This window comes from Helicoverpa zea, chromosome 9 (genome assembly GCF_022581195.2).
Source record: "Helicoverpa zea isolate HzStark_Cry1AcR chromosome 9, ilHelZeax1.1, whole genome shotgun sequence".
In the NCBI taxonomy this organism is placed as follows: domain Eukaryota; kingdom Metazoa; phylum Arthropoda; class Insecta; order Lepidoptera; family Noctuidae; genus Helicoverpa; species Helicoverpa zea.
In genome coordinates this window covers 7,860,451-7,873,566 of record NC_061460.1, presented here as the reverse complement: position 1 = coordinate 7,873,566, position 13,116 = coordinate 7,860,451, and the positions used below count along the sequence as shown (strand labels likewise).

At 34.1% G+C, this 13,116-nt stretch overlaps 1 protein-coding gene across 1 annotated transcript; it reads left to right on the top strand.

The window, feature by feature from the left end:
• The first annotated feature begins 729 nt into the window (after positions 1–729).
• Positions 730–11,747, top strand: LOC124633201 (aldo-keto reductase AKR2E4-like). Its single transcript, XM_047168356.1, has 7 exons — positions 730–828; positions 2,093–2,185; positions 3,211–3,396; positions 4,327–4,443; positions 9,006–9,173; positions 9,788–9,985; positions 11,353–11,747. The coding sequence occupies exons 1-7, from the start codon at positions 778–780 to the stop codon at positions 11,590–11,592; spliced, it is 1,053 nt and encodes a 350-aa protein (XP_047024312.1). The 5' UTR covers positions 730–777; the 3' UTR covers positions 11,593–11,747.
• The last annotated feature ends 1,369 nt before the right edge of the window (positions 11,748–13,116 follow it).

Genomic DNA, 13,116 nt, shown 5'->3' with positions numbered 1-13,116 from the left:
AATGTATGACCACATCATTATAAGGTCGTAATTATAAATAATGCATTAATGCGCGATAGTACTTGTTAATACATGGCAACCGAGGTGGTTTGTTTTTCCAGTATATCGGCAAAGCGTTCGTCTGTCGGTGCGACCGCGAACAGATGCGCTTTCCAGTTCATCTATAATCTGTAATGTGTGGTCAATTCGGAGGAACTGCGTACGTTACCTACTATAAATGTTGTTGCGGTCTCGTCATTGACATATATTATTTTATGCATATTTTTCATGTCTCATAATCGTTGACATAGTACCGTAAAAGTAAAACACATATGAAGTGGTGAAGGGTGGGCGTATTGGGGGATGTCTTTTGTGGATTCCTGACTTTCAAAAAGTGCTGTCTTGTAGCCAAGTTTGAATAAATGATTTTTGATTTTGATGTTACTTCGATATTCAGGAATAATAATGCGTATTGCGCAGTAAGTAATTAGGCTAATAAAAAAATACTCACAATTAGTTTAGGCTTAGATGTAACTTTCGCTATTGCCTTTCATTTCCTTTCTCTTTCTTGTACCAGCGAAAGTGCTTCAATACTTAAATTAAAATAATCAATTACAAAACTATCAAACATTGGCTTTCCACGTGAATGATTCATGATTCTGTAATTTTATTTTTATCACAAGGACCATTAAAATTAAACAGCACGTTTATGACTTAACACTCTATTAATTTGAAAAAAGGGGGAGGCAATAGAGTATTGCTCTAGATAATTCAGTGTCTATCTAGTTTGCAGTGATAATGAACGTGTCTGTTCGCTTGCTTTTGATTTTGGCACTCAATCACCTTTTGGTAAGACATTATTATATTATTTTCTCAATATAAATTAGGTAATATTAAATCTTCCATCTCGGAAAGCTACTTTCCTTTACTCTCGGTCTCGCTCAAAAGTGTTCGTTTCTAAACGTGCTAGTTTTTGTAAACTGGGCTTGTACATAACTCGATATGCAATTAGTATATAATTATTCCCCAGTGGCGAGTAGGCAGGTAATTGGGTTGCGCCACTCATTTACATAGGTAGGTATATTTATCCGTTTCTTGGAATTATGAACCGCTCCCACCTTAATTGTGAAAATGTTGTTTTTGATGGTTTTTTTTCAATAAAAAAGTTTCCAGCTACCTTATTGCATGTAACTGCCACGTACATATTGTTTTCCGTCCAATTAAGTGTTTTCAATATTAATTGATTAAACTAAGGTGTTCCAAGCTTTGTAATCAAAATAATAGCTAGTTTTCGGGTTGGGTCATTTTTATTTTATTTTCAGACCGATAAAAGTCCTTTATTTTCTTTAGTGCTTATTTGTTTTTACTAATATTTTTAAGAAAGGTTGGTTCTGAGAAACCACAATGTAATCCTTAAATTCACAATAAATAAATGTTATTTTACAATCGACACAAACTAATGGTTGTACAAATACTACAGCAATCGCATTATGTACCTACACTATAAAATATTACAAAAAAGTCTGCATAAATGATTGTTTATATAATCTGTTTTGCTTGAAACAATATATTTAATAGGCATATTGTTTACAGTTGATATACAATGGTTACGGCTTAATAGGTAATGCCTATTACGCAGATTTGCGCCTCAATGGATATTATTCCATTCAGCTGCAAATTGGTAATGAATGCAGAATCGTCTAACAATACAAATATTGTTATGATAAGCATTAATACAGGTTTAATTACACCAACTAAGAATTTCCATCTAAAAATAATTAAGTAAGAAGTACACTGCCATAAGTAATTACGGGTTCAATTGAAAAATCCGGTCCAGCTTAATTATATTATTAATTATCATCGATATGGTTTTACTCTCCTGATAATTTTATTTAAAATTGATAAGTTAATGTTATTTATTTTATAATTCAGTTAAATATTAACGCATCCACCCGAAGAGTTAATAATGGACTTTACAATTTAATTTTCAGTAAAGATTATTTAGTACTTAACAGAATTAAGAGCTTATTTAATATTAAACTTAATTAGAGATGAAAGATTTTCTTGTTTAATCCTTTTATCTTATAATTATGAGCTGGAAAACTGTCAACAGGTGGATTGCCAGAGTCCTTTGACGTTTAAGCTGAACGATGGCAATGAGATACCTACGATAGCCCTTGGGACCAGTTTGGGTCATCTCGCCGATGTAAGTACAAGTGAAGAGAATTTTAAAAGGCCATACTAGCGAGATAACAATTTTAGACAGCTGGTTGCATAATTTGGGTACAATGGTTTCAAGTGACTTTTGAGAGGTCATACAGTCTTAGGATTGAGTTGATGGAGAAAAGCTATGTATGGCATTCGCGATAGGCAGGTATTTTGCTGTGGTGTTTCAATATTTGGTTTACCTAATGATATCCAAGATCACATTAGCGAAATAGCTTTATGGGCTTTATTCATAGATTATTTTGCTAGAAGTCGTTTAGATGTTATATAAATCATGATGCACGGAACGCTTAATGCATGTTGGATTATAAAGCATCCATTTAAGGAAGCAGTCTATAATCGAAATGAGGAGACTTACTAAAGAATGCAAACTCGCTGCACTGTATTGAATTTTGTATGGAAAACTGTACTAGCTTTTAATCTTAATAGCATCTCAGGAATAGAGCACTCACAGCGGGATTTGGGAAAGCTGATTAAGATGGCGTTCCATCCATCCTGTCAAAGCCTTTAGTCAAATGCAGCCGGGAACATACGGTTTACTTCATTATGTATACCGTACGTGGATATTGAAACTTTGAAATAGAGGATTATTTACTAAACTACCGTTTGCCAGCAAGTTGGTCTGCGTGGAGACAGAGCGTTCCATGTTGTGTTTTGCTAACGTTGTGTGTTCATTCAGTGCGTAGAGTCAGAGTGCAGAATTTATTATCATCATTGCTTTTTTAAAGTTAATTTCGTTTATGTTTACCGACTTTTAAGCTGCTAATTTACAAACTACCTTTAAATACATACCATATTTTACACAAACTTTTAAAAAATTATAATAATTTTAAATATGTAGCAAATATTGACAAAGAACGATGATAACACACAATATTTTTTAACGTTTAACCCACAACACAACGACACTTCCTTGAAACGTAGTAAAATCTATCCCTAAATTGTTCCAACCCATGTATCGAGTGCCGGTAACCACAGGTTGAACAAACGCGATCATGTTCTCAGGGTACACGGGTGCTGCCAGTGAACCACAGTCTGGCCCAGGCCGTACAATGGGCGCTAGAAGCCGGCTATCGACATATCGACACCGCCGCCCTTTACCGCGTCGAGGACGAGGTCGGCCTCGGCGTTAGAAACTTTATCGACAACAATAATGGTAGCAGTAGAGAAGATGTGTACATCACTACAAAGGTATTTTTTTAATATTTGTTTTCTTTTTATCTTGATAATTTCGTTGATGTCCTTTTTAGTAATGGATAAATAAGTAGGAAATAAATACAGAACTTTTACTTAATTATTAGTATATTTTTGCAACTTATAAAACCAAAATTGTTAAATTCAAAGACGCAAACGATTAGGAACCTACCGCAAAATGGACGTGATTTCAGCTATTCCAAAGACTGATCACGAATAAACATATTTCTCAAATTCCTTTAGCAGCGCATGGTTATATTGTGGTAAATACGTGTTCGTGTAAAGTTATTCCATATATTATTACTTCAGTATATCTAGTGAAAGGAGCCTAGACGTGAGTGTCACTACGAAAATGAGTTTCGTAGTACGTTATTAATGGTACCTACGTGGTTAAGAATATATAGAGGGTTCTTATAGTTTGCTTTTGTTAGTGATTTCTGACTGCATTAAAGGCCCCAGCCATTTAAGTGCATTGTATGTGGACAGCGCGTGTTTATGACTTTCGACAACTTTGTTATATACGATCGAAAAGTTTCAATGAGATTGTTTATGCTCTTTGCATCACACAATGTATGAAAGTTCTTCAACAAATAAAAAGTTATAGAATGAGCTAATGTTTTGTGAAGCTCAAATGAAACTTTGAAAGGTCTGTTTATTGACTGTTGTTCTTCGAAGTTAAAACGGCTCGTTGTTTAAAAGTAATTGTAGCGCTTACCACCAAAATAAATGTTTAGGATAACAAATTTACATTTCGTTGTTATTTTCATAACCTTTATTTTGGTCCAAATAACTTGAACTATAACAAGCCCTCTTTGATAACAGTATTTGCCCAGTACTTCAGAGGCAACAAAACTTTGGTTTTCGTAATTATGAAAATCCTTTTGCTTGTATTTGGTTGGTAGTATATAATTAATTGCTTTGTTAAAGTTGTGGAACGACGCCCACGAGCGGCACGAGGTGTTGCCGGCCTTGAAGAAGTCTCTGGAAGAACTGCAGATGGACTATGTGGATTTATACTTGGTCCATTACCCTATGGCGTATACAGTAAGATATATTTCTGTTCTATTTAGTAGCTAATCAAACAATTAAGAGACAAGATCTGACGAGTACCAACTATCAGTGACAAATATTGAATGCTAAAAGTATAAAACCCTTATACAAAGCATCAGTAATACACCGAAACCTAAATTCGAAGGACTCGCAAGTTGTAGCACCATCACCACAGCAAAAGAGCTTATTATCGCAGAACATCCAATTATCACTCAGGCGACAGACAGAAGTTTATCACACTCAAGGAAAGCAGGTGTTCTCTAATAAAACCACTATGGAGGCAAGGTGAGCAATACCTCGTTCATATACCCGGAAAACTAATTTCGTGTTTACACAGCCTCCCAGCGTAAACAATCCCCTGGAACGCATTAAAGTTTACAAGACTCCATTTGAGTACGTTCAAACACGCGCCCCTCATGTGTGTAGTTATACAAAATCATTTTAATAATAATGCGCTACTTGTTTTAGTTACGGCAACATGGAAATCGTGGACTGTTTGTTAAATTTAATCGTGTTGAGGTTTCGTTGGAATGTGTTTTATATTTAGTTTGCACTGCCTAAATGTGCTATCGTAGATTGCAATTGTTTTGGTATTCCTACTACACGGTGTATCATAATTATGAGCTCCCTTTGCGTTTAAGATTGAGAAGTTAATAGTCTTCATTTTATTGGATCAGAAGGCATTATATATGTGTTTGGTTTGAAACTAAGTTACTTAACTTGCAACGATTCGTCCAAATATTTACCTAGACATATCGATTAATTCGATACCTCGCCGAGAGACTTGTGAAACAACTTGAACAAATGACGCGAACATTTCGAGATGATTTACGAACTTGCTTCTCATTGTTTTCTTTGCCAGGTTTGGAGGTTAATTTTAAGTCACTGAAATAATTTTAAAGATGACCAATCGATACGATATGTGTGTAGTTGACAAAATTAACATAATGAATGTGAAAATCCTGGTAGTAAATGGTTACTAATCGTAATGTGATCCATAATTATATGGGTGATTTAAATACATAGCCATCCATGAAGGTTCCTACTTAGTTACGTACTGGTGGCAACACGAGAAAATCCCTTTTTTAAAGAGTTTCGTATAAGAAAAATATTCCCTGTGTTTCTTCCTTCGTTGTTATTGCCACCGAAAAGCCAGCTTCGGGGAAGAAATTAATCAAATTAGCTGACGATGCAAAAGCTTACGAAAAGTTTGCTTTTAAATGAATCGAGAAGGTAATAACAATTTTGTTACTTATCATAAACGGGAAAACTTGCCTGAGGAGAAGGGTCACAAGTTACGACCCATAATGAACTTCGGTGATGGCCTAAAATAGCATTAGAAAGTTAATTATTATAATAAAACCAGATTATTTGGGTAAAGGCAATTTCGTATGAATGTATGCGTAATTCAATTAAAATTAATCTAAGTATTTTCATTTTGTCTCTTGACATCAGAAATGTTGTTAAAATCTGTAATCATTTTAATGGTTTAGAACAAAGGGACAGTTACAGCCTTTTTATAGTCCCACTGCTCGGCACAGGCCTCCTCTCACACGGAGAAGGATTGAGCATTAATCCTTCTCCGTGTGAGAGGAGGAGAACAAAGGGACAAATTACCTAAATCCGTCTATCTAGTACCTATCAATGTGCGATATTATGTCCGAAATAATTTTATATTTTAATTAACATAAAATCTGTCGGACACGAGATTAACGATTTTCTAAATTAACCGTTAATTGCTGCAATACAATATGTAAAACGCTTTGACGTTGCTAATAAATAGGCGTTTTGGATGGTTAATGGATATCATTTTCATTAGATAACATAATTTATGTAATTAATGTGTTAAATATCAAGTATCGGGATGGGTCATTAATTGTATGATATCATTCCTGGTTTGTTGGAGATATTATTGTATGGATCGATGCTGACTGCGCCAGATATAGAGTAACCCGCGGCCGCTCTCCGGACAGCCTCGACAAGCCAATCAATATCTACTTTAGAATTGGTTGTTTCATTGGTTACGTAGGTAGTTATTTGTGCTTCGTGTATCAAGCCTTTAATTTTATATTTGTAACGGTTGGTTTCTTTGTTTTATATGATGCTTATGTTAGGTTTACTATAATATTACATATAGTTGCATCAAACAATGCATATCGGTTCGCACTCAATGGAACTGATGTCACAAAAGGTTCAATGCGTGGGAGATTAAATTAGACGATGGGTACGTTAGTGACGTTGTTTAATGTTTAATGTATGATAATTGATTGATAAAAACAACGCAGGTATATTTTCCATCGAACACTAAATAAGCTTACAGGTTGAATTCATGATTAAATAAAATCTCCGTAAACTGATTCATGCTAAAACCATTTGACCTGAGTGTACAAGAACGACTTCTGGGAAACTTTTAAACTTTTTGCTCGTGTTCTCATTTTAAAATATCGGAGTTCTTGTATATTTTTTGTATACAAACTCGTTAAGAAGCTAGTGGTATTATAGAAGTTGAAAACAACATTTTTTATTTGTCAAGTGTGCTTATGAGTAGAGAGAGAAATATTGCTGTTGTTTAGATGTACTGAATATCAAGTTAAAAAAGTTATTTCACCGTTATTGATATAAAAGTATGAGAGTCAATGAAAAATTAGGTTTAACCTCTTGTATGGTGTGCGGATCCACGCGAGACACAATTGATTTTCTATTGTTCTCTAATTAGCGGCATAGGAGGAGGGAAAGACGATACCTATATTATTTTGCATAACTAGACCAAACATGAGCAATATTATATCAAATTATTTGATATTTGACTCTTCGTTGATTTAATTAAAACAATTCGTCTATTCCATAAATTCAAAGTGTTCACATATATTACGATGTCAAAATAAATATCAAGCAACATCGTGTAATAAAACAAATACAGATGTATCTACATTCGCCATATTTGCTAAGTATGCAAAGCCCTTATCGCTAGTTTACGTACTATTTAGTTTGCAATTCAATATGATTCTTGAAGTTTCGCTTCGGTAACTGGAATATAATTAGATTTTTGATTGATTAATTTCAGTTTTAGATAAAGCTGACTTGTAATACTAATATTTAATAACTAATTCGTAAGCTCAACATTTTCATTGACTTAATTTTGATGTTGAATTGCTGATAAAGTTATGTACTTTCGTGTTTTGGTATTCACTCGAATTTGTATATGTTAATACAGATTTGTTTACCGATTGTTTATACAAGCCTTATAAGCACCTACCAACACGTTTTCACGACAACGTTTTCTCAATTTAATTATACACACTTCACATTTTATACAGCCCTATTTAAAGAGCAAAGGTGGGAACAATTAAATCATGATTGAAGTATGTTCCTCTTTGAACTATATCAAACTAGAAGCAATAATAATTTAATTTATGTTACACAAGAACTCGGATCGTAGATAGAAGTTTCAGACAAACCTTGTTTCTAAGTTAAAACTTGTTTTACCAGCAGTGCGAACTATGTCATAGGAACAGTCGAGTTCTGCTTTACGTACTCCAGGTACATTTGACCTTAAACAAAGACAGAAATAAGTGCTGCAACCGACTCTTTTAAAAAAGAAAAAAATATGCCCCGATGTTTTGTTTTTTTTTTTTTTTTTATATATAAAATGTATTGGAAATATTTTACTGATTGGTTAATAATTGAGATACTCGTATAGTTTTATTTTATGTTTAAAATTCTGTATTATTACTGCTATTTGATTTTTATATTTCGCAGTCAATTGGTGCTTATATTTGGTAAACATATTTGTTAACAAAAATCCTAAAATTAAATAAACCCATTTACTTTTTTGGATAGGTGTGAATTCCATATTATCTGTATAATAAAAATGTTATGTGTTAGTTTCGATATTCGTTCAGTAGTTCCAGATTTAGAACCTCGAATGATCGAACCTCTTTTATGAACTGATCACGTGGCGGCATCGCGATGCAAAAGTTTTAGTGGAGCAATCTTGAAACGTCCACGTGAATGATATTGTAAATCGGCATAAAATCTCAACGAAATATGTAACTCGTTTTCTACTTTAGAAGGTGTTTTATTTTGAAGGCTAGGATTACATATAATTGCCAACAGGATAGCTGATTTTTTTAATAAAAACTGTTCAATCAGAATGAAGTCTGACGGGCTTAAAATCAAGTGGCATAGTCGTAGGTACAAGCTGAGACAGTTACCATGACATGCTTCATGGGAAGGGATTTATATTTCAAAGCTCTGCAATACGAAAATTCGAGGAAAATTCTCTCTAAAAAAAAAGTATTGAATTCCATTCCAGCAGCAGCGGCAACATAATATAACGGCCGGTTCACACATGTCTCCGTTTTACTGTCCCGTTTTATCGTGTACGTTTTTTTTTCGTCGATGGCGTATGTAGTTGTATGAGTGACTTCACACATGGCACAGTATTCTGTATACAACTACATACGCTATCGCCATGAACAGTAAAACGGAGACATGTGTGAACCGGCCGTAAGCTGTATCCCTTCAAATGTTGAACATAGTTATGTTTGTTTCAGAAAAACGGCTCAATTAGCGACACGGATTACCTGGAAACATGGAAGGGAATAGAAGATCTCAAAGCCAAGAACCTGACGAGGTCTATAGGAGTATCCAACTTCAACTTGACACAGATGCAAAGGCTTTGGGATAACTCGAAAATTAAGCCCGCAGTTCTACAAATAGAGGTATGTTTACTCTAGTTTTATTTTTAACAGAACTTGACGGATTTATTGCTACGTTTTCAAAGGTAAACGATTCGCTTTGAGTTTATGAAAAAGTAAAAGGGTAAAAATAAATACAGTCGGATAGATTTTATTCGTCGGCTTTAATAACCCTGTATTTTTAATTAGAGGCAAATATACAAGGTACATTTGAAAAAAAAAAAAACTAAAAATCAAATACATATCTGTTTCGACAATCTATATTTCTTTAATAACCTGCTTAACTTCATTTTAAATTTAGAATGTAGCTGGTTTTACACGGGTATCAATTTGATTTACAGCGTTTTTAGTTTTCATAAAAGCGGACTTTCCACCCGTATTAAAAAAATCTGTCTCTTGGTTTTTAACATCATTTGAGTACCAGCATTTGTCAAAGCCCAGCGTTTTAGCTCGGAAAACCGAGCGGAAAGATGCGCTAGTGTGAAAGCGCTATAATACCTACCTATCTTAATTAGAAGACTTGTAGGTAAATACAAAATAAAGTTATACTGAGACGTAAGTCCCTTTTAACCACGAGAGTTTTTCGTACATCACTTATAATCTATACTATTAATTGCACACAATTTTGTACTAACCAGGTGAACCCAACGATAACTCAAGATGAGCTGGTAGACTGGTGTCGCAACCACAGCGTGGTGGTGATGGGGTACAGTCCGTTCGGCAGCGTGCTCGGCCGAAAGAAGGATGGGCCGGAGCCACGAGCCAACCATCCCACGTTGACAGCACTTGGGAGCAAATATGGAAAAACCGTGCCGCAAATTTTGCTTAGATATTTGGTAAGTATTTACAAGTAATACTGGGTTTTAATTTTACTTTAGATAAAATTCATATTTTTGGTATATCTGTCTAACTTTTTAAATGGGCTTCATCCTACTATAACTTTATTTTTTTTTAAATATCGAACCCCTGTCTATACGGCGAACTTGCTACTATCAGTTTCCATTTCGGCCATTTTGTATTAATGGGAAATATGAATATCAAAGTAACAGGTTCAAAAATGTTTTAATGGATTCCAGTAATTTAAAAATACTAGAGAACTTTCCAGACTTCATAGAAAAAAGCGAATTGGGATTATCAGCTACTTAATATTCTGTTCGCATTAAGCTGAAATCTTGTTACCTACTAAAGTGCACCAGTGTGGAATCCAACTCTAGTTAAAGTTACCTGTGTATAATAAGACAGTGATTTAAATACTTTTTTACTGAAAAGGAAAATGGGGGTAGCAGCAATGTATGTACATAAATATCCATATCATATTTTTAATAACGCATACATTAAGCACACGACATTATGAGACATAAGAAATAGAATACCTACTTTAAAAGAAGGCCGGAGCATAGATATTTCAGAATAAGTATGTAGAACAGTTCATGTTTGAGACCAAACACAACTTTCACTGCATAAAATTCATACCCAGGAGTGTTATGTTACGAATTAGGTTTTAATCATAAAATAGGTCATATTTAGCTGGCAAAAATTCATAAATCTGCACCGCAAATGTTATACAACTAACAAAAGTATGAATTTCACACACGAAACTATCCAAAATTCCTCCCTAAATAATTAAACTAACACAAATCAAATTGACATTGTAACACATTGACAGTTCTAATTCCCCCGATTCTTCCCTTCTAATCGCCGGCCAGAATCCTTTCGGCCCATTTAGGTGCTTGTCCTACTTATCCCGTACCTTTGACGAGGTGACAGTTCCAAATACGTGTCAACATCACTTTCAACTTGTTTAATTTAAACCCTAAAGTTGGGTACGCGGGCCCAATTGGCTTTGATTGCGTTTGTAAGTGGAAAATCGCTTATATTTATTTAAATGGTTGGTTTAATATGTTTCACGTGCTTGACTGAAAACTTATATATTGTGATGGACGATATGTTAGTCTTTGTGTAGTGATTAATTGAAGTTTTTGTAAACCACTCAAAGTTGAAATATTATATTTTATTTTATGTAAATAAATCAAAGTTGAAAATAAATTATTTTGGGTGCAAAAACTACAATGGCGTTTAGGTAAATGAACCTCATTTACCTAAACGCCATTGTAGTTTTTGAAGAAATATTTTATGTCTATTCAAAGCTAGGATTTTAATTATTCTGTTATCTTAATAATTAAACAATGTTATATTTTCACAGTTGGACCGTGAAATAGTAGCGATACCTCGATCAACGAACATAAACCGTATTCACCAAAATTTTGACATTTTGGACTTCAAGCTGACCCCAGAAGAAGTTCAACAGCTATCGGCGTTCAACAGTAATTACCGGCTTAGAACTCCAGCGAAATGGTACAACCATCCAGAGTTCCCGTTCGAGAAGAAAAACCTCACAGCAGAAGAAATTCAATATGTTATAGAACATAGCAAAGAAGATTGATTTAATTTTAGAAGTTTTTTTTTATTCGTAGTTCTTTTAAAGTACTATGCTTTTCTTAATTTTATAAAGGCGGTCGATGTCACCCACGCTAGTGGATTCCACGAAAATTGAACAAAAGACATGTTGCAGAATAAAAACATTTGTTGTATTCTGTTTTCCTTGTTTCCTTTCATACTAGAACCCAATCCACCTGAATACTAAAATACGGTCAGATTCTAAGTACCTAAATCCATCACCTTTTTCCTAATCAACATTTTTTTTAAGCAATCTCATAAAATTTTATATCAGTGACCTAATTCCCGCTAATAACATTTTTCAAAGAAGAATGCCTATGATTTATCAAACATTTATAGAAAAATATCATCGCTAGCACGAAGCCTTAATAATAAGGCGACTGTCTCATAAAGTCCTTTATTTAACATCTATATAATTTATTACTTTCCCTTTTATCACGGAAACCACTTCGGACCGAAGTTCTTCAGTAATAATCTAATTTGATTCGTTCTAAACAGAACTTTGTCAAGTTGTCGCCTTTCGTCCGAGATGTTTCTATTTATATAAAAGTCAAGCTTAGAAAAAGGATAAATCCCTTATTCATGACTTCGTAAGAAAAATGTATCTTATTAGTAAAGAAGTAGGTTTAGAAGTAGGCTTCAGGGTTCTGTAAATAATCAGAACAACCTAGAGCTTAAGCTTATTTATATAAAGCCTTTACAAAGACTACTTTTAGAAACAATGAATGCGAATTAGTATAAGTAATGTTTAAGTAATTTGTTTAATACAAAGGATTGAGTAGGTACAATATATGGTCAATGTAACCATTGTGCCAGCATAGCAGTCTCACTAAATAGAACATTTAAGGCAACTATCACAGATTTAGCGATCAGAGAATTTATGAAGAGAAATTAATTCTGCGTCGTCGAATCGGTTTAGCTTCAAACTCAAAATTAACCGGCTGAGCGTTGCGGAGCGGAAAACGTTTCCAATAATTAAATAGCTACCCACCTTATCTCATCTCAAAGGAGTTGTGTTAGCCTTTTTAATCTGCTTAGTATTATGTAATTGAATTCTTTTAACCGCGAGTATAAAGGAAATACCGTCGCTTTTATCTGAAGCCCGGGCTTTCGGATCACCTAATTGATTTGTGAGAGGCTTTGTTGCTATTTGTGTAATAATGTAAATCCAATAAACTAATCTGCGTTGCCGCGTAAGCAATAGTTTGTTACCCATTAGTGAGTGTAACCTAATAACTTGACAAATGTTGTGATATCGGTTACAGCGCTATTAAATTGTTCCGTTTGTTTGTGAGCTTGCATTTGTTATTGTACGATTTATGAATCATTTGGGATGATCACGTAGGAAATGGACAACAATTTTCTAGAACCGATTAAAACAAGATACGTGTGATAGGTACGTAATATGTAAACGTTAACTATTATTTCGCATTACAGTGAAAGATGCCAGATTAATATTTTTATTGGACTCTAAAAAAACTTTACAAAACGACGTTGGGAAATTACTTAC

Excerpts from the sequence above, each read along its gene's own strand:
- LOC124633201 (XM_047168356.1), top strand. The coding sequence starts at position 778 with ATGAACGTGTCTGTTCGCTTGCTTTTGATTTTGGCACTCAATCACCTT. Across the intron at positions 2,186-3,210 it reads GTTTGGGTCATCTCGCCGAT|GGTACACGGGTGCTGCCAGT; the intron begins GTAAGTACAAGT and ends TCATGTTCTCAG. Across the intron at positions 9,174-9,787 it reads CCGCAGTTCTACAAATAGAG|GTGAACCCAACGATAACTCA; the intron begins GTATGTTTACTC and ends TGTACTAACCAG.